The sequence below is a fragment of the Notamacropus eugenii genome, chromosome 4 (assembly GCF_028372415.1).
Source record: "Notamacropus eugenii isolate mMacEug1 chromosome 4, mMacEug1.pri_v2, whole genome shotgun sequence".
NCBI lineage: Eukaryota > Metazoa > Chordata > Mammalia > Diprotodontia > Macropodidae > Notamacropus > Notamacropus eugenii.
The window spans coordinates 474,267,981-474,290,776 of NC_092875.1; the positions used below are offsets into that span (position 1 = coordinate 474,267,981).

General features: G+C 41.3%; 1 protein-coding gene across 6 annotated transcripts in view; it reads right to left on the reverse strand.

Moving 5' to 3' along the window:
* SERINC5 (serine incorporator 5) overlaps positions 1–22,796 on the reverse strand; it is a 106,863-nt gene that overhangs the window by 53,175 nt on the left and 30,892 nt on the right. For all 6 annotated transcript variants that reach the window (XM_072606446.1, XM_072606445.1, XM_072606444.1 and 3 more), the window contains exon 2: positions 3,493–3,660. In XM_072606446.1, the coding sequence (XP_072462547.1) occupies positions 3,493–3,660 (168 nt within the window). The remainder of the gene's footprint in view (positions 1–3,492; positions 3,661–22,796) is intronic.

Sequence of the window (22,796 nt, forward strand, 5' to 3'; positions counted from 1 at the left end):
GATGAGATCCCGGACTCCAGGTCCAGCACCCCCTTGCAGCCCCATAACATAAGTGTCATAAATTTATTTTTCCCCTTCTGGTTCCTTATCTTAGATAAGAAATACCTGAGAATGAGCATAAGAAGGGCTACAGCAGACCACCCTGGCTTCCTTTAAGTCCCAATAAAGATCCTACCTGCTACAGAAAGGCTTTCCCCAACCTCCAGGGCCTTCCCTCTATCACACTTCCTAGCTATCCTGTCCTGCTTTGTCTATGTTTGTTTGCATGTTGTTCCTCACAGTAGATTTTAAACTCCTTGAGGGCAGGGACTTTCTGCCTCTTTTTGTAACCTCAGTGCTAAGCACAGTGCCTGACATACAGTAGGCACTTACTAAACGTGGCAGCTCTGGAGCTCCAATAGTAAAGGCAGAACAAAAGGCCTCAAACTCTTACGACATTAGGATCGTTTGCTCTACAATTTCCTAGCCCAAGTACTCAAGATGAAGTCATGGAAAGGGCACATATACATTAATAGTTTACTAAGTCAAGCCAAGGAAAAGGGAAGAATCTGGATTACAGAATAATTTAAATCCCACCTCATTACTGATCATCATTTAATATCATTTTTGAACCCCAATAAGGGCCAGAGCCTGAACTAATCAGTGGACCTAACAGCTTCTGTGTTCTCTGAAGTAAACTCAGAATACCTCTTCCTATGTTAACAAGGCCAAACGGGGCTGATTTAAGAGCCTTTTCCTCTGTTCATGGCCATTAAGGATGAGCCCCTTCACCCGAGACACTATCTTGAATAACGGGATTTTTTCTTGTCTTAATATTTTATGAACACATACTATATTATGGCATGTCAATGGTAAAGAAAACACAGATATCTTGGGTCATAATTTCAATTGACACTCTGCCAACTCTCTTATCTTATTGTATTTACCACCTATTCAATTAAGAAAATTCCTTTTTTATAATAGGGTTAAACATACATGGAGATTATAAATTTGAGTGACATAGAGGCCCTGAGATGGGATTGTCCTAAAAAATTTTAAGCCTGGTCATTCTTGTATCAGACAGACAGAGCTATCTTACTGGGAATAAACAATATGAATTTATAATCACTTAGCCTGTTTGCCTCTTTTAATCAACCTTTCAGGTCATTACTTTCTAGTACTTACATTACATACAACCACAATTATAAAGTATTTTGTAATAAAGGCCCTCAAATCCTAAAAATGAACTTCAATTCACCTGAATGAATAGGTAAGAGTCTGACATGAGCAAAGTGTTTGATATGGGTCTGTTGTTTTCACAGTTCTAAGTACTTTCACTGAAATCTTATCTACATCACGCTTATTTACTGAACCAGCCTTTTCTTTCTAGGTAAAATGCAGTTAGAAACTTGAGTCCAAGTCCCTTCCCTGTTCCTGAATTCCAAATGAACATGGTTTTCTGCTGGGGATGGAAGCTCAATTCCATGTGGACGGTCTCGGGCGGGTAAAGGTGGGAACTTCTAAATCTTAGAGTTCTCACGAGACCCCCCAGGAAACGACTGGGAATCGAGGTGAACCGAGCTATCTCGTGTATTTCTGCCTCTTCCCGTGAGAAACGTGATGGGAGAGAGCTCTCCCCGCCCTCGAGATTGTCCCGGATCTGGGCACACCTAACAGCACGGTATTCAGATGCAAACTATGCGGCTGGAGAGCTTAAGTACGATCAGGAAAGCCTGAAAGCTCTCTTGGGCGGAGGGGCCACGTGTGAGGACACAAGGCTCCACTTTTCCTCTCTCTTCTCTCCCCTCCCCCTCTCTCCCCACTTATACTTCTACTTCCAATCTCTTATTGTAAGATCTTTGCCTCCTTGGGAGATCTTTCTCTCTCCCTCCTAAGGAAGAATTCCCCTGCACTTGTAACCAGACCCTGAAATAAAGCTCAACCCTTGTTCGACTCTGGAACGTCCTTTCTCTCATACGAGCATCTGGTTTGGCCAGCCGAAGACCTCCGATAGAGGTAAGGGAAGACTCGGGTAGCCCTCAGGCCTCTAGGCCTGGCAGTTTTCCCATACTGACTATATAAATATAGCAAATACTGCAAAGCGAGGAGAAGCCACTATTTGAGGCAAGAAGAATGAGCCCTAGAAATAGGCTCCGTAAGGGTCTGTGGCAGCATGCTCCGCTCTGCATTTAGTATTCCAGGGAACCCCTCCCCACCACCAAAAGCCTGGCCTTAACCAAACAGGTAAGAAAGAGTTCTGGAAGCCCTTCTCTATCACCAATAATTCCACTATTCGACCACTTGGTATTCTCATACCTCTCCTGAATATTGAATGCATCATATAAATAGATATTTGTGTGTGTGTGTGTGTGTGTGTGTGTGTGTGTGTGTGTGTGTGCAGAACTTTCCTGACAACCCTTTGCAGTAGATGCTTTGCCTTTCTCCTGTCTAGTACTGCATCCTCACCTAGGCAGGAAATTTCCATCTTAAGAGACAGCCAGCACTGAGGAAAACTGACAAATCATATGCATGTTAGTCTGGGGTATAAAGAGGGTAATGGGGGCAGCTAGGTGGCACAGGGGATAGAGCCCCAGCCCTGGAGTCAGGAGGACCTGAATTCAAATCAGGCCTCAGACACAACTAGCTACGCAGCCCTGCATAACCCAGTGTAAAGTCACTTACCCCTGGCTGCATCCAAAAGAACCCCCCCAAAAAAACAAACAAAAAATGAAAAATAACAACCAAAAAAGAGGTGAAATGACTTGCCCAGGGTTAAAAAGTCGGTACTTAAACCCCTGCCTCCTGACTCCAGGGTCAGGGTCTGTCCGCTACAGAAATATCACTTGCTTATAAGAAGCCAGTAAGCCAGAACCAGATTAAAATGTAATTGGGAAATACTTAACAAAATAAATAAAAACACGACAGAAACAGACAATGTTAGCATGTGGTTTTCTGGGTCAATGCTGGGCCTGTCAGGGCCCTTACGTGTTGTTTAAGGCCCTGCTGACATCACTGCTCCACTGCTGGGCCTGTCAGGACCCTTAGGTATCGTTTAAGGCCCTGCTGACATCACTGCTCCACTGCTGGGCCTGTCAGGACCCTTAGGTATCGTTTAAGGCCCTGCTGACATCACTGCTCCACTGCTGGGCCTGTCAGGACCCTTACGTATCGTTTAAGGGCCTACTGACATCACTGCTCCACTGCTGGGCCTGTCAGGACCCTTACGTATCGTTTAAGGGCCTACTGACATCACTGCTCCAATAACTGCTGGCTAACTAACGCTAACCCAAAATTCATTTCTAACCCCAAATTTGTTTCTATCATGCCCATTCCACAGGTGAGGAAACTTGCCCTAGGCTGAACAGCTCAAGGAACGAGGCAGAACTGGATACGTGCGGTCCCTGGACCACAGATGCTACTACCACACCACCTCAATGGACTTCTGTAAAAGAATATCTGTGGACAGGTAAGTGTGAGTCTGATTTGAGCAAAACGCACACAGTGCCAACTTACATGTTTCTTCATCTCTGTGGCTACCGTTCTGGACATCATGATGCAGCAGATGAGAGAGATGAGGATGAAGTAGAGGGCGTACATGAAGCGAGTGCTCCTGGATTGCCGGATCCGGGGACAGCATTTGCAGCACAAGGCACACCCGGCATATCCACAGCAGCATGCCAACTGAGAAAGAAACACACACAGATATTCTGGTTGTATCATTAAGCACAGGAGCTCACACTTACGTCCATTCAGCATATTTTATCCACAGTCACCGTGTAGTCAGAATACACCTATAGCGTTATGTTCAGGTCTGGGTGCCACAGTTCAGGAAGGACATGGATAATGGAGGGCACAAGCATTTCCTAGCTGTCTTCTAGGTACCAGGCGCTGTGCTGCACACTTTATAAGTATTATTCTGTTTGATCTTCACAACAGCCCTGGGAGGGAGATGCTATCATTACTTCCATTTAAAGTCTAGCACACTGAGGCTGGCAGAGGTAAGTGACTTCTCTAGGGTCAAAAAGCTCGTGAGGCCAGATTTGAACTTGGGTCTTCCTACCTCTAGGCCCAGAGTTTATTCACTGTGTCTTTAAGTCTTTAATCAAGTCAACAGTCAGTCCACAAGTCTGGCACTGTGCCTCATACATGTACAAGCTAAAAGCAAGGCAGTCCCTGCCCTCAGGGATCTGATACTCTAATGGGGAAGACATAAATGAAGGGAGGAGGCTGGGGTGGGGTGAGAGGGACCGCAGCCTATGGGGAAACAAAAAGATGGCTGGCCTTGACAGCTTCCTTAAATGGAGGCTCTTCAAGGAGTCATCCAATCTGAGGGACAGGGGTCTCAGGGGCCTTCAGAGGCGAGTTCCAGGGCTGAAGTGGTTGGCAGGGATTTAGTGATTAAGCTGGAAAATATCCAGAGTAGGGCAATTTAGAGGGTCAAAGGTCTTGAGATCATGTCAGAAGGTTATTTCAAAGAACTGGGTAGGTTAACCTGGAGAAGAGAAGCCTTAAAGGGGATATAAGAGCTATCTTCAAGTATCATGTGGAATAAGGACTGTGCTTGCCCTTTTGGTGTCAGAGGACAGAAGCATGAGCTGCTTCAGGGGTTAATGTGCTCCTCCTCCTTGGAGGTCTTCAAGTAGAGGGCAAGACACTTGTCAAATATGTCATGTGGGGATGTTACAGTATGTTATAGAGGGATGCCTTTCATAGATGCTTGGACTGGATGGATACTAAGGTCCCAGCTAACTCTCAAATCCTGTGATTTGGGGCACATGTTATGCAATCAAACAAGGAAAATTACAAGAGCTGGATGCCAGTACAAAATAAAATTTACGATAAAGACAGTGACCTGCTTAACTGTTACTGGGCTATAAGGTAATTAGGTAAAACTATGAGGAAAGACACAGGAGCAACACTAATTAGTTTACTCTGACAAGGAGTTTAGATTTTAGGAGGGAAGATTGGATGGAGGTAAATTTGGACGCTGGCGCACTTCCTGAACCACAGGGCTAAATACAATAGGAGACCAGAGTACAGGTAAGGAAGGATATTTTGTACCTAGGAATACAGTAGGGGAAAGGCCTAGGGAGAGGGGAAGGAAACAAAAGGACCTTTTGGAAGAACGAGACACAGAGGGCTGCAAATGTAAAAGAGTGAGGCTGGGGAACCACATACAAAGATTTATATGCTGGAAAGAGAACGCATTTCAGGACGTGGAGTCCAGCTGAACGGCAATTATACTGGAAGCAAATTTCTTGAAGAGGTAAGGACGACAGGGCCAGGGCCCAAGGCACTCCCCAGATTGGGTTAGTTGCTAATAAGTCAGGTAACATTTCACCAAGAACTGGAAACAAAACCCAGACACCTCACTCTTCACAATGAGCCTGACTCCCCTTCTTGGTGAGACAGTCTCTGATAGGTCTTATTTGCTTTTTGAACTCCTGAGAGGAAAAGTACAAAATTAAATCTCCGTTGTCTTGAATGGTGAGTATTCTGGTTAATTTAATCTTTTACAGCAAAGTCTAGTGGCCTCTATAGCTGTGGAAGGGCCTAGGTTAACAAGAGAGACCACTCCAAACAAAACTGAAATAGGTCAACTTCATCGGTCAGCCTTTTTTTACCCATCCCTAGAGGCTTCTTGGCAATCAAAAGGCAGATTCTAAGAACAAAGACCTTAAATAAATGAAATACTCCCACACACTCCCACAGGTGCCTAGGCAGAGTGCTCTACACAAAATAGGTCCTTCATCGGTGTTTGGACCAAATACCAGCTAAAGGAGAAGCAGATGGCATGTGCACAGAATAATATCAGGCAGGAAAAGACCTTAACCTTCTGGACTAAGCAGAACAAAGGCAAAAACCTCTGACCAGTGACATTTCTTATTTATACACAAGTTTAAGGTTTAAAAGAACTTTCTTCACAACAATTTTGGGATGAAGACAGTGTGACCGTATAACTATAACGTAACAGCTAACATTTACGTAGCTGCCTTTTTAAAGTTGTCTTTACAATGTTGATGTTCCTGCATAAGCTGTTCTCCAGGTTCTGCTCACTTCAGTTTGCATCAGTTCGTACAAAACTTTCCAAGTTTCTGAAACCAACCTGTTGGTTACAACAATAAGAATGAAAATAATATCATCTAGCAAAAGTGCTTTATAAATATTATCTCATTTGATCCTTACAACAGTCCTAGGAAGCAGGAAGCAAGAAACATGAGAATTATTATCCCCATGTTACAGATGAGGAAACTGAGGTTTACAAAGGCGAAGTGACTTCCCCAGATCAGAGAGCTAAGTAAGGGCCTGAGGTCAAATTAAAGTACCGTCTTCCTGACTCCAAGCCACCAAAGATAATAGCACTGAGGTTCACAAGAGGACTTGCTGAAAGTCACCAAGGCAGAAAGTTCAAATCCAAGTCTGATGACTCCAAATCCAATGTCCTTTCAACAGTCTATGAGCTCTGGATGGAAATTAAAGTAGGAGAATCAAAGCCGACAAAGTCCCACTAGAAAAAAGATAGGACAATGCTGGACACCCCGAAAGACCTGGACAGGGCTTCAAACCTATATGATTATAACGACTGCAAGAACCTCAACTACATGTAGCTCTTGTCTGCAAATTCCCTCACCCTATAGTTAAAGAAAGAAGGAAAAGCAGCCTGGGATAGTGGGTGGACAATCAGCCTCAGACCTAGCATCAAATCCCTGCACTGAAAATCTTGGTTCTGTGAACCAGGGCAGACCAAAGTCAGCTGAGTGGTAGAATGGCTGCCAATCTGCACTGGTCAAGTTCCTTACACCAAAGGAATTGCTACTCCAGAACAAGAACAGAAAAGCAAAGCATAACCCTGCATCATGATAAACTACCAAGTGAATATGATGGAAGTAAGGACTGTGGAAGGGAAAGGAAAGAAATAGGAAGAAAAGGTAGCACCCAGAAAAAACACCTTCCTTTTTTATGCCTCAAGGTGGCAAAAAGTTATATCGAACTTCATCTGGCAGCCAAGTCAAACCTCCTTTTGGTATAGTGGGTTATCTGGAGTTTACAAGGAGGTTTCCAATGACTAAAGAGCCTTTCAAACAAATAAAGCCATAGCTGCCTCCTTCATCCCTCACCGCCCTTTCTGCTTCTCCCACAACAGGGAGTAAATTAAAATTCATCCTACCACTTCAGAAACGCTACTGGAGTTTTTCCAGACTGGTCTTTCTCATTCCAGCAGGCTGCCTTATTCTCTAGTCACATTGTCCTCCTCTCCTCACTCCTGACATGTCCTTCCTCTCACCCCTTCTCCTTTTCTGAAGCTGGATCTTCTGTAGCCACAAAATCCTGCTTCCTAGCTCAGGATCTCAGGGTTGGAAACCAACCAATCAGACTTACCTAGAAGAGTCCCAACACTCCACCCTCATAAAACACCTGAACTGAGCTGAGCTAATCAACTCCCTAGAAGAACTAGACCATGGCACCAAAGCTGAACCAGAAGCTCTGACCCTAGAAACTGCCTGAGCTGCCTTGAAACATGGCCTTGGATAAGTCTGTAAAAAGAGGATTGGGTGAGAAGGCTTCTAGGGTGACTTCTAGCTCTAAATCTATGATCCTACAAACAATGTGATGATTCACTAAGTCCAGTATTTTGCCCTACCTACAAGGTAACTAGGTAACTAGCTTTGTAAGTGTCAAAAGTACAGAAAAAATGTGAAACCAACCATCAAGAGGCAAATAGATTTCTTAAATAAATCCCTGAAAAAGGCTCTTCTTGCCTGTGCTGTACAAAAATAACGTACGCCCGAACATAACAGAGGCATGCAATGACCGCCTTTCTATGAATATACATATGTTTACATAACACAGTTATGTTAAACATAACTACCAAGCTACCTTTTCGCAAGTTCTTCTTCCCTGGAATTGATTAGTTCACTTCAAATGATGAAAAGCAAAAGCGTTCGTCCATGTATATATCACCATCCCTTTAATCTCCCTACTGAATCCCAGGCCCTCTTCTATTTTATGGAGTTTGCTGAAAAGAAGAAGCACCCATCAGTATGAGACTCGGTGCTAATGGAGATTCTTTCTATCTTTCATCACTCAGCTTCATCAGAAGACTTTTCCTCACATGCACCATTAGGCCACACTTCATCAAAAAAATTATTAGCTGCCTCCAGTATATTTGTTCAAATTGCATGTTAGTTGGTACAAAAGATTTCAAAGATCAACCAAAAACAGCCCCAGCTAGAGAAGAGCTATATCTAGTAAAAGAGGTAGACAAGTCGACAGGTATAGAAGTATGGAAGTACAGGATGTGCTAAGTGCCCAAAGCATCCCACTGCTTCTGGCCCATCCTCCTTTTCCTAACAAGAACCATGTACTCTACTCTGCCCCTGGACCACCCTGGCCTCTGATGGCTGAGCTTTTGCCTAATGGCAAATTAATTTATCAATTCAACTAGCTAATGCCAATAGGCCAGAACGAATGAGAAACAGGTTTAATACATTAAGAGTATGTCATTCTCCTTCCAGGAACTGATGGGGAATGTGATTTAGCAAACAATAATTATACATTATGTGAAACCAAGAAAGGAAAGATGACTTTATTCAAATGCAGGTGGTCATACAAAGAAAAAGAGCATGCTTGTTAAAAGAAAATTTTATATCATTTGCTCTAGGAAATGGATAAAGGAGTCATCTTCTTAGCATATGTAGTTTCACCAAGTCAAAGGGAAATGGCTATCAGGCCAGAGAAGGGAGAAGGACATTCCCAGGCTTCCGGAATCCTCCACCATCAGCGGCTAAGTCTTTTTATACCACTAAGAAGAGACCTTGAAGGACACCAGCTGCGGGTGTCTGGTCTGGCAGTTCATGACAGTGATGTACAACAAGACGGTGAATACAGAACAAGATGAAGTCAGTTTTATTCTTCTATAAATTCACTTTCAATCTTGGCAAGAGCCAGGCGTCCAAGTCACTTCTTGCCATCAACAGATACTCCCTGTCTCTGTGTTGACTCCCCCTCCATCCGACCTTTTCCAGCTTCCCTTTCCATGCTTCTTCTCCCATTAAATGTACGCTCAAGGGAAAGGACTACCTTCTTTGCTCATATCTGTATCCCTAGCACTTAGCACAGTACCTGATTCATAGGGGATTTTTAAAATAGGTAGGGTTTTGGTAAGTGAAAACTGAGGGAGAATATCTAATGGTATAAGCAAAGAAACACAGGCAAGAAAGCATGGAACATGGTGAGTACTCCACATTGGCCAGGTGCACAGCACACGCAGAGAGAAGGATAAGGCTGGAAGATTCACTGAAGCCTTGAACAGAAAGCTGAGGAGTTCAGACTTTATGGCACTAGGCACCACAGAACCACTGATCACCTCACTCATGTGCGGCTCAAACAAAAAGTGTACAGGATGGGTTAGAAGGGCAAAGCCCTTTCACTACTCCAGGCAAGAGAAAATGGACTTGAGAAGTAGCAGTTTCAGAAATAAGAGAAATATTGCAAAAGTCTTTAAAAACCAATGGAGGTAGCTGGGTGGCCCAATGGATGGAGAACCAGCCCTGGAGTCAAGAGGGCCTGAGTTCAAATCCACAAAGACACTTATTAGCTGTGTGACCTTGGGCAAGTCACTTAACCCCAACTGCCACAACAACCAACACAAAAGCCAATCCACTTGGTTCAGTACACTGTGGTAAGCTAGTGGATGACTTTCCCATCACCTACCACGATGCACCACATGAGGACAGCCTTTTCACTGGATTCCTCCCTTTCCTCTTCCCCTCTTCATTACAAGGATCAGGAAAGATACATTCACAATATTCTATTTCAAAAACAGCAAGAAAACTGCTAACTTCCTATTGTGGAAACTCTAAGTATTATGTATCTAAAGCTATTAACAAGGGTAAGTATGTTACAAGCACGTTAATGCTTTTTAAAAAATGAAAACATGCCTCTAATTATCAACCCTCCATCATATAGTGGAGCATCCCTTCGCAATAATACACTTCCTCTCCCCAACACTCCCTTCACCCCCACAATTCCAGGGGTTTCTTCCACAGTCTCAGTTCATCCCTTCCTTCCACTTTTGGCTTTTCTCCCCCCACTTCTAACAGTTACTTCTTTTCTGAAATAAATACTGTATTTATACTTTGTGTGCAAAAAGTGGTACGAGTTTTTACTCCATGAACGTAACAAATAATCTTATCTAGCATTATGAAGGAAAAATAGCTTTCAAGGACGCTAATGCACGCTCTTACCAGTCCCACAGTAGCTTCAACATTTAAATCAATTCTCTGTGCATCTGGGCCCAATTATTAACAGATACACAAATGAATGCATAGAATGTGTACCTAATTGGTTACTGGCAGTCAGACAAATCATGGCAAACAAATGTGATTGTGGGAAATCTGAAAGGAAAGCTGGGCTAATTTAATCAGATTCAAACTTTGCTACCAAAATCTTAGAAGAATATAGTGGCTTTTGATTATCCTTTGGTTATCTTTGTGGTATTTTCCATTTAATATAGCAAATATACTTTTTAAAATTGGGGCATTACTTTAAAACCTTGGAACTCATTATCCTCGTGCCAGCCTGCAGAAAAGTTATAAATAAATCCTGACCAGTCTGCCCAATTTAGGGCAACTGTACCTAAATCTAAACATAACTACATGAGGAAATTAACGTAACATTTCCTTTGTTTTTATTACCGTTAACACCTGAGCTACTCTAGGAATGGGCAAGTTGCCAACCATGGAGCATACTGCTTTCTTACCATTTTGTGTCAATCCCCATTGTAGCTATAAAGCAAATAACAAGAATCAAGATGAAAGCCAGATGTGTCAGCAGCTGGGAGATACTCAGGACAATCACTCAGATCAGCTCAAGGAAAGAACCTAGAGCAACATGCTAAACTTGGCAGAAAATCTATCAGAAATTCTGCTCCGGAGAAGGCAATTACCACCCCCTCCCCACTCCCCAGGAGAAAGCTGCTAATGATTTGAAACAACCCCACCACTAGTATTGGAAAATACAGGATTGCTATGCTTACATGTGAGTTTTTCCATAACAGTGAATCTGGGCAGCTCTTTAGGTTAAAGATTCCAAAGCTGGAAAACTTTAGAGGGTCATAGAGTTCAACCTCCTCATTTTATAGGTGAGGAAAAAATAAATATTTTTATTTATATATTAAATATTTTATTTATTTAAAATAAAAGTATTTTATTGAAACAATAAAATAAAATGTCCACATTTGCAAGTGGTAGAAGCCAGATGAGCCCAAGTCTTCTGTCTCCAATCTAGCATTCTATCCACTTTACCATGCTATACCTTGATCACAGAAGGTTTTTAAATCTGTATTCCCTCAGGAGAATGGATTCCAGGTGCCTCTAGTTATGTTCATCCAGGGCTAAGAATCCATTCAAACAACAGTGATAAAATGAGCTACCCACGCTAAGACCATGCAGATACCTAGCCAGCAATACAGTTATCATGAACAAATTGTACCAGTCTCCCCAAGCTCACCAAGTAATGGCCCCCTTCAAGGGGAGCAGTTGCTCTGAGCCTTTTGGACCTCAAAAATGCATAGCAACAGGCTACGGAGCCGAATATCTACCGTCAGGGTCCCTGGCTATCTGACCCAGACACATCCTAGGGCAAAAGGAATGGTCTAGAACAATTCACTAACTCTTTGCCTCAATTTCCCAATCTATAAAATGAGGTGACAATAACAGCACCTACCTGCCCAGGGTTATTGTGAGGATCAAATGAGACAAAGTGCTTTAGGACAGTGCTGGCACACAGAAAGGGCTACATAAATGTTTATTAGTATTATTATAATAACCTCATGGTACATTCGTCACCAAACTTTGGTACTCTCAGTACCTCAAAAGTTCAGGCAGCTAAAAAATAAGGTCCCCAAACCCAGACTTTTCCTGGGAAATCATAAAGAAAAAAGGTGAACACCCCATATACGAAGAGGAAGAGATCCTCACACACCTAAATCCTACACTCACAATGCGACCCGGATGAATGAATGAATGAAGAATTTATCAAGTGCTTGCTATGAGCAAAACACTGTGCTAGGCACTGGGGATACAAAACAGCCAGTCGCTGTTCTCGGGGAGCTCACATTCTAACAGGTGAGACAACAGAGCTGGAAGGTCTCAACTACCAAGTCAGATGGCAAAGTCCCCATGGCTCCTAATGATGCTTATCATGTCATTTCCACTCATAAAATGATCCGTTTCTCATGCTAAATCATAGACAGTGTCAAGGACTTTGTTGAAAAGGACTTTCTTTTCTGGGTCTTCCATAGCTGTGCCTGTAGCACCTGCAGAAGCAGTGACCAGACATCATCTCCAGAGGCTGCCTGGCTTCCAGGATGACTGCTGAGGGTATGGGGATGGAGATGTTGCTATTGCCAATGCTCCTGGGTTCAAGGTCCTGGGCTGTCTCCAGAAGAGTCTGAGGGGAGTTGGTGGTCCAAGTGGTGAATGGTTTGACTTGTCCCTCTCTCCCTGCTTACTGCTTTAGCTGCAAATTTGCTTGCCCTCTGTGTGTCAGATGATAGGGACAGTTTCTTTTCCACTGGAGCTGCTTCCAAGAATAGTGCCTGTGACTGGGTGGGCTACAAGGAGGACCAGGGGTGTCGGAGGGAAGTGCTGCCCCTCCCAGTCTATTCCTGAGCCTGACTGTTGGCAGCAGCTGGTAAGCAATTGTTGATGGTGGCGAGGAAGGAGGGGCTAGTCTCCAGTGCTGTCAATCAGATAATGTGATGTGCTCATGGCATGCAGCTCCACGGTGTAAGAGAGGGTAGGCACACTATTCAACTGCCCTGCCTTCTCTACTCTGCAGTCAGAAAGACCAGAATTCAAATTCCACCTCATTCACACACTAGTTGAGTGTCCCTTCCCTAAGCTCACTAAGCAATTTCCTCCCTCAAGGGCAAGTCACTGAACCTTTGGAGTAAAAAGGAGAAGCTGGTCTCAATAGCCTTTAAGGTTTCTTTCAGCTCTGATCCTATGAACTAAGGGCTCACTACCTTATAAGATATACAACATCTTTGTGCAATGAAAAAATGCGATTGGAACTACTCCTACAAGATGTTGTTAACCAAAGGCTAGATTTTATGGTGATCCTTACAAACTATTAAGATGCACCCAGAATTAAAGGTTTACCTAGAGCAGGGCATCCTTCACCTTTCTGGGTCATGGAACTCTTTCAGCAGCCTGGTAAAGCTCTAGAAATCTCTTCTCAAAATCAAATTTTTAAATGCATAAAGAATTGAAAAGAAAACTGATTGTATTGAAATACAGTTAGCAAAAAAAAAAAAAATCTCAGACCCTCCAGGTTAAGAATCCAGGTTCTAGAGGCTATAACAAAAGTTTTAGTGAACAGAGAAACAGCCTTTAACCTACTGAAAAAGAAGCCGATACTGAACGCAAACAGAATCTTGACTAATCATATTTTCCTTCTGAAATGTTGCTTATCCTTTCTTCCCACTCTGCTAAAGTGGAAAGAAAGAATGTTTTGACCCAATAATCTCCTCCCCCTGCTTACTTCTATCTGACTTTGAAACTACAGTTTCTCTAAGAAAACTGGGTTTTGTGCCGGCCAGGCAAAGTACTTCAAGGGATATCAACAAGAACCATGGGTAGTCCCATGGGTAGACAGGCGGAAAACCCTTCACACTCTCTCATCCCATGCAACTCTTATCCCAAGCTCACTGGTCCAACCAAAATCCTGGGGGAGCTTTTTTAATCCTTACCACTATGTAGGTTCAAAGGGCTCACAGAATCTGTCTGGTATTCCTCAAAATCTTACTAAATGACAGGCCCACCTCCTTTCCCAGTCATGTCTCTGATAACCTCTTATCATGCAGACTATGGGTATGGTGGAAAAAAAATAGAGTTAACCTCTACCAACTGGACTACTGACCCTCTTCTTATCTCTGTCTATCTCCTACCACCCCCTAAAGATACAGGGTTGTTTTGAAGTTACTTCTTGTGCTTATTTCTTGTAGTTTTTCTGTTTAATACCTAAGCTCCTTCAGAAATATGGGTATGTAAACCAGGAAGTTTCGGAGCCTCGGGGACCACAACCCACCCCTCTCAGTACTACTGGCCCATTCTCTTAACTCATTCTCTCCTCAAGTTCAAAGGTATTCTAATGGAAATATTCTGAAATATTCTCATTGATTACTCTGTCATATTTAACTGCTAAATCCAAAACTAGAAAATAGGCAGTCCTAGAACCTACAAATTGTACAAACTGGAAGGTCTATGTGACCTTAGAGATAATCCTTTCCATCTTTCCTAATTTTATACCCAAAACAGATTGTGACTTTCCAATGGTCACAAAGCTGGTGACAGAACAAAGTCCCAAACTTCCATCCTATTTTTATTAGAGAACATTCCCTGAACAGTATTACTCTCTTTCAGTCAGTGTCTCTGCCTCAGGAAAAACTGAATAAATTGCTAAAGGAAATGAGAAATTTTAATTATTTCAAATAGCTGTAAAAATACCTTCACAACTGTTGTTTAGAGGGCAAGGATGGTCTAAAACAGTTGTGTCAAACACAAAAAAGTGGGCCACTAATCTGTATATAAGGATTCTTATGAGCTGTATGTTGACTTTTTAAAATTGTAATATTATGTTTTATTTCATTATTTATTTTGTTAAATATCTCCAGCACTAGGAAGTGTTGCAGGCAATGGGTCTGATACCTCTGATGTAAAGAATCTCCAGGATATTTTGTAGGAAAACTTTTTTGAACTGATAACAGAAAAGTAAGTAAGAATCAGAAGACTAGGTTCTTCTGATAGAATGTGAGGACCCTGAGGACAAGGATTTCCATTTCCAGGACAATCTTTCCGCAGCAAAGTGCTTGGCACATGGCAGACACTGACTAAATGCTGGCTAACTGATTAAACAGGAGAATGTTACACAAAAGGACTGTAATAATGCTGGGTTTGGTTTTTTTAAGCATTTAAAGGCAGCTGAAGTTGTGAATTTCAAGTACCAGTTTTGGTCTCATAGAATAAATTAGAAAACATATTTCCCTCCTTTCTGTATAGCGACGTTGATTAGAAATAGTGTGGGATGTAGTGTGAGATGGTGTCTATTAGATTTCATCCTGATGCCAGATGTTTTGTTTAACTGTCTGGGTGTTCTTGGTTTCGTGAAAGGATAGATGGGGAAATAACTAGTACAAAAAGGAACCATTAAAATGTTCCCCCAAAAAGTTTTAAAGAAGAATCCCAAAGGATTGAAATGGTTGCCACAGTCGGAGAATATCCTTCTGAAATACAAGTAGCAACAAGGGATAAAACAGGAACGTGGGGGAGAAGAGAATAGAATATGCAAGTATCTTTTCCTCTTTTCATCTATAGCTTTAGTTACTTTGTTTCCAAGGTACATACTGGGCAAAAGTTAGCCAACAAAGATCTGGAACTCTTGAATTGTAGCACAGGAATTCAGGGTGACCACAAAGAAATGCCTATTAAATGATAAAATGCCCCACACACAAAAATCTGATCAGGGGTTTGTCCTACTGTATTATTTGTTTCTAATGAAACGGACTAAACAAATGCAATCCAACTTAGACAAGATAGCTCCTACTTCAATTTCCAGCCATTCAAAAGAATCACTCTCTCGGCCCAAGTGGTTCTTTCCAGGCAATGCCCCACACTGTGGGAACGGTGTGAAACAAGGTCAGACAGCATTCCTCTTGTTTTGAGTCAGACCCAAAAGAAAAATACAACAATGGAGAGGCACAAACACCATTTTGTGAAGTTCCATGTTCAACACAGTCATGGCTAATGTAGGGAATGTTAGTCCTTCAATCGACCTACTCTGCCATTTCAAAGTTTATGTGTATATACGATATGCAATAAAATCTACCTTAACGAATCACCACCTACATAGTTCTTCAGGTAATGGGGTGTTTTTGACAGGTCATCTCCTGCATAAGTTTCAACTATATATTCAAGTACACTGCTTTCCATTTTCAAAAGAATCTCCATCCAAAGTGCTGTTCAAATTGTCAGCATCCTGCCTGAAACTGCACTTAGGGATAAAGCCTGTCTCAGTTAAATCTTAAGGAGGACTAAAGAATTTCAGGATATGCAAGGTTACGGTTCATATTCCACAGTGAGGACCTGGCCCCTGGGACCAAGTTGTTCTCTCTGGAATCTTCAGAATCTCTCAGGATATATGTGTATACATACAGATATATATATGTATATATGATATATATTTGTATATGTTGGTTTTTTTACTGTAGCAGATATCCTTAATGGGCAGATGGATTCTCCCAAAAACTCTACTGCATCCCTAAAGCCCCTTTAAAAACTAAAAAGGAAAAAAAAATCAGATGTGCATACTTTTGAGGCAGAAAATTTAACTTTAGAAATTGTATAGGGTTTGAGGGAAGTAAAGAACACTTAAAGTTTAACACTTAGTAACTCCTGAGAGGCATCATGGTAAAGCAGACCTTGGAGGCTCCAGCTACACAGCCTTGAGTAAATTAATTTTTCAGTGTCCTAGGCAAGGAGCAGAACAGGTGCCAATCTAAAGTGGGACATCCCCAGCACGGTAGGAAAAAGTTGTAGCTAGCCTATTACATGAGGTATCTGATTGGATGAACCTCCAATCTATAGAATTATACAGAACTTTCGAGCTAGAAGGTGCCTAGAAATTGTAAAGTTAGAAGTGACTTAGAAAGCCAGAAGATAATCCAGTCTATATTCCCTAGTTTTGTAGCTAAAAGACACTGTGACTTTCTAATGGTTACAAAGTTAAAAGTCAGAATTAAGGCCATTTTTTTTTTGCTCTATCTGTATTGATTACTGAAATGAACTGGAATTATGAAATGGAATCACAGGGCCGGGGAAAAAAAACGAAACAAAAAATTCTCCCTTCTACTGGTATTTCAAGAGAACACAGGAAACTTCAGTCTGTGGTATATATATGGTGTGTGTGTGTGAATATATACGTATATATGAAATAATCAATAGCGAAATAAAGTTCTACCATTCTCCAGCCCCCAAGCATATCACCAGAAACGCCATCATCACAGAGATGAACTCAGCTTTTACACTCACGTCACCTCAGCACCTTCAGTGTCCACTTCCCTGCACCTGCAGGGCTGGCGGGCAGAGCAATGGATCAAAAGCCTTCCCTTTATTGAGGGCTCAGGGCTTTTCAGCCAATCCTAATTTGGGGGGGCGGGGGGTTTGGGGGGAGGATTGGGGTTTACAACTCCTCATTTTTCATCAGCTGTTCCACTTGGCCCACAAACATTGTGTTCCCTTCCCTGTCCCCAATCTTTCTTTTTCCTTGTATATTGTCTTCCCCCTAGGATTATAAATTCCTTAAAGCTAAGAGCTGTCTTTTTCTTATTTGTATCAACCACTTAACACAGTAGGGTGTCTGGCACATAGTAGGCGCATAATACTGACTGCTGACTAAAGCTGACAATCATATTTTTTTCCTGCAAAGGGAAACTGAAAAAAAAAAAAAACTAAAATTTATTTAGCCCTTTAAGAATTGCAAAGCAATTTAGTTCTCCTTTGATCCTTAGATTAAAGAGAAGACTTCTGGGATTCAAAGCTTTTTTCTTCCTCCTCTCCTTCTCTCCTCCCCCTCTGTCCAAAATGTGGCACTTTAAGGAGAGCTGGTCTATTGAAATTAAAACACTTCCTGCATACCAGAAAGCTAAAGAACGCTCAAGATCTTGTTTCCTCTAGGGGGAAAAGAAAGGCAAAACCAAAAAACACAATAACATCAATGAAAAGTTCTTTTTATTTAGTCCTTTTAGTAGCTGAAGTCTTCTTTCTAATGTCAAAATATTTTTTGTACCAAAGGCTTGAAAATCTAAAACAGAATGAGATAAGTAACTCTCAAAAAGCAAGCAAGCAAAAGGAATCATAAAAGCTAGGCATTTAATTATTTGAATAAAAATAAACATCTTAGAAGAAAAAATTTTTTTAAAACACAATACAATGAATCTTAAGTATGACAAACAAGAAAAGAGTGGTATGGATTTTAAAACTGGGGCAGATATCACTGACATCTTATAAAATTCCAAAGATTTAATTCAGTCACTCATGACGTACATCTAAGTATCCTGGAAGGTACATAGTGACTTTCCTTGTAGGGGTCTGTGGTATGTGGGGGAGAGGGGCCTCTCTAAGATCTAATCCTATGAATCTATAAGACACTTCTGATTATAAGAGGCCCCTTTGATCCAGCAATAGCACTGCTAGGTCTGTATCCCAAAGAGATCATGAAAAAGGGAAATGGATCCACATGCACAAAAATATTTACAACAGTTCTTTTTGTGGTGGCCAAGAACTGGAAATGGAAGGGATGCCCATCCATTGGGGAGTGGCTGAACAAGTGGTGGTACATAAACGTAATGGAGTACTATTGTTCTATAAGAAATGATGAACGAGAAGACTTCAGAACAACCTGGAAAGGCTGCCATGAACTGATGCTGAGAGAAGTAAGCAGAGCTAGGAGAGTGTTGTACACAGGAACAGCAACCTTGGTCAATTATCCACTACGATTCGCTGAGCTCTTCTCGCAATGCAACAATCTCAGACAATTCCAAAAGACTCATGATGGAAAATGCTGTCCACATCCACAGAAAGAACTAAGGAGTTTGAATGCAGATCAAAGTGGACTATTTTCACCTATTTTTTGCTTTTTCTTGCTTATGGTTTTTGTTTTGTTCTGATTCTGCTTTTTACAATATAACCAATGTGTAAATATGTTTTAACATCACTGTACATATAGAACTTGTATCAGATTTCTTGCTGTCATGGGAATGGGGGAAGAGGGGGGAAAATCTGGAACTCAAAATCTTGCAAAAGTGAATGTTGAAAATTATCTTTGCATGTAACTGGAAAAAATAAAATACTATTAAGTTCAAGGGAAAAAACAGGCCTTTAGCAAGGCAGAGATAACTGAACCAGCATGTTTGAGGTAGGCGATGAGGGTCATGCCTCTTTTTTTCTCAGTTGATCAAAGTAGAGTAGAAAACAAATAAATACAGAACAACTAGTGGGAGGGGCAGGGAACCAAACAGATTGCTGTCTTTACTATTCTTGGCTTCCAAGGGAGCGAGGATGAGAAGCACTGAGGTTTAATCAGTAGTGGTTAGGGAGAAGCCCACGCTACAACCATGAGATCCCACAGGTCCTTCTGTCAGGTATCCATTTCATCCCAACTCTCTGAACCCTGACAGGCCACAAAAGGCTTTCTGAACCCTGTGCAGTCAAGCAAGGTAGAAAGGAGAGATCTGAGATGAGAAACAGAGTAAGCCGACTGCGGTGGTGGTGGGTATCCTAATATATCCTAATATAAATGACTGATTAGACTAAGCTCCATTCCACACAATCAGAGAACTGCAGTGCTGGAAGGATCTCAGAGCCAATCTCACTCCAACACTTTATAGATGAGAAAACTAAAGCTCTTTAAAAGAAAAAGTTAATAGTGACTTGACCAAGGTCACACAGTTGATCAGCACTAAGGTCAGCTAGTTGCCCATGTGAACTTTTTTTCTGTCTCACTCAGCATTCCCAACAGCCTGGCACTGTGCCTTACACATAATCAATACTAAAAAAAAAATAAAATAAAATTCCTGAATCGATTAACAGAAGCATTGTCTTCATCTACATACCACATAAAAAAAAAACTGGCCACCTAGTTTAGAGAGTCTCCTAGGACCACTGCATCACTCCTGTGATCTCTACCAAAACACAAAGCTATTCTTCTAGAACACCATGCCAGTGGCTCTCTCTTAGCTTACTGGTTGAACTAAATTTCTAGCCCATACTTTCAATCGGTATACTTTGAGAGATTATATATGCTCTCATTGGATAATCCCCTTGGCCTCTGTGCATCTGCCCTCTAAAGTCAACTCCTGGCCCTGGCACCTATAGAACCTTGTTTTAACTGGGCTTAACCTTCCTGCTGGCTCTCTGCTCCCATGGCTACTGATCTTTTCCATTTCAGCAGTGGCAATCCTCACCCACCTAAAAGCTTAGTCCAATAAAACAGATTTTAATCACCAGTCCCTAAACGCTTCTGATTTAATACCTCATTGAGGTTACCAGCTGAAGAACATTAGCTGGAGCCTCTCTGAAGGTTATTTTCTTTCAGATAAGGGCAGCCCTAGGTGGCAGCTACCTGTCCAGACCTCTCAAGTATATGAATCAAATCCCTTTTTGTCAATGCGATTAAAAATCAGCCCACATCTCTATTAAGCCTATACCCCAAGGAGATCAAAGAAAGAAGTTTGTACAAAATATTACAGCAATTCTTCTTGTAGCAGCCCTGAAAGTTGAAAATAAAGAGGTGCTCCACCTACTAGGAAACGGCTAAACAAAAATTATAGTAAATGAATGTGATGTATTTTATTGTGCCCTAAGAAATGGATAGTTCCAGAGAAAACCAGAAAGATCTCTATGAAGACAGAGATAAGAAGAATAATTCATAAACTGACAACAGTATAGGAAAAAAAATCATCTTTCAAAGACTTTAAAATTCCATATAAACCAGGAGTTCAGGACTCTCTATCAGAGAGAAAACAATCAAAGATTACACAATGCAATACACATTTTTGGACATGACAAATGAGGAAATTAGCCTGCTTTGCCTACTTGTTAGGGGGACATCCTACAGAGTAGGTAACTGATAACGTGTAGATACCAGAATCAGGATTTGGACCAAGGGTTCTCCTAAAACAAAATCTAGGACTCTTTAAAAATTCATAACTAGAGTAGTTTTTTTTATTTTTATGAGCCTTTATCTCTTCCCTCTTCCTTTCCCCTCACAGAACAATTTTTAAAAACCTTCACAAAAAGCACGAATTCCAGCAAAACAAATTTCAACATTGTCCAATAAATTGTGCATATTTGTTGTAACAGTTTATTACGGGGTGGGATTATTGTTAAATTGGGAAGTGGGAGCAGGGGCAGGAAGAGATAATAGCCAGTAATAAATAAAATCTTAGCATAGCCTGAAAGAGGATGAGCAGTACTAAAACTAAATTACAAAAATTCAAGAGATAACTTCAGTTCTCTCTGTCTTTTCCCTTAACCCTCAAATTCATTCACTCATTCGACATGCTTCTTCATTCATGTTTCAGTCCCCAAGCATATCAGTAGCTCAGCTCTATGGCTAAAAGGGACCTGAGGCCATGTACAACGCTCTCATTTTCCAAACAAGATGCTGAATGACTTGCCTAAAGGTCACCCGGCTCTCCTGGGTCATTTCTGATTTGCTAAAAGTATTTAGTGTAATTTTTAAAGCTTTCGAACAATAAAACTATAAAACAAAGCCTGGACATATAGAAATAGTTTAGTATTATAATCAAATACAGCTTACAAAGTAGTCTGATATTTAATGGTATTTCTAAGGGTTACTGTTCTGAATAGTCACTAGACATACATAGTGTGCAGTTCATTAGTGGACAAGTCTCCAGGCCTCAGTTTCCTCATCTGTACAAGGGAGAGACTGGACTAGATGACAGCGCCAAAGTCCCTCTAATATTCTTACGTATTATTTTATCTTCCAGTTATCAGTGTATACTGTATCCCTCTATATATACTACACAGTAAGCTAAATGGGGCAAAGGGATACAGTAGATACTTAATGCTTGTTGAGAGTCCCCTTATTTTTTCCTACAAGGTCTTAAGAGGTAAGAAAAAGAAGGGATCATTTTCCATGCATGCTCATTTTCACTCCATCTGTTTCCCATTACTGTTAGCCTTTTTGAGCATTTCTAAGGGGTTTTTATTGCCATGCGCTTTACTTCACAACAGGGGAAAAGAGTGGAAAAAGTAGTGGTCTGTTCTCTTCCAGTTCGCCAGCGGGTGGGGATGGAAAGGTGGAGAGGTCCAAAACAACAGGTGGTGGCAGTGGAAAGGGAAGGGGACAAAAGTCTGGAATTTAAAAAAAATAGTGACCGGGAATTCTGCCAAATTAATAAGTATCCATGGGAACCACTGACCAGTTAAGCTGGAGTTTCAGGGAACAAGATGGTGGTTTAGATATCTTTTGGTACAAACACAGGGGTGTGGTGGTTAGCTAGTACCTATAACACTATTAGCAAAGTATCATACACTTCTGAGATATTAAATTTAAAAAAAAAATTGTGAGTTGGCCCATACTTAGCATCTGAGATTAAAAAAAAGAAAACCCCAAGATCTAACAGACGCTTTTCTTAAAAAAAAAAAAAAAAAAAACCCATTTGTAAGTTGGGAACAATTTGTAATCAAGAAAATAAAGAGGTCATCTCCTGAACCATAAGAAGTAAAGAATTAAGAAGGTGAGGAAGTGCGGATCTTTCTGGAAAAAATAATATGAACAATAAAACTTATTGGCTCCCGCTCCTCCCCCCTCCCCAATCCTATCAGGCATAACACAATTTACAACTTAATTTTATTTTAAAATATACTTCCCATTAGTGCATTCTAAAGCAGAACAAGATGAACCTAAGCAGAAGCAAATTTTCTTTGGCTGGAAGGAAATCAGAAAGATTGTTTAATCATAAAATGATTTTTTAGTATTTTCAATGAAGCAAGGCTATGATACTTCCCCAGATTTTACTCCTGATAGTAGAGAGAATCAAATTCCACTGTGCCACGTCTCTTCTCTACAGAAAAGATGTAAGACCAGCCTGCTAAGAGGAAATGACAAAACGTACAGCGGCAAGCTTAAACCGAGGGTTCAACACAACCGAGGGTTCAACACAACCGAGGGTTCCACACAACCGAGGGTTCAACACAACCGAGGGTTCCACACAACCGAGGGTTCAA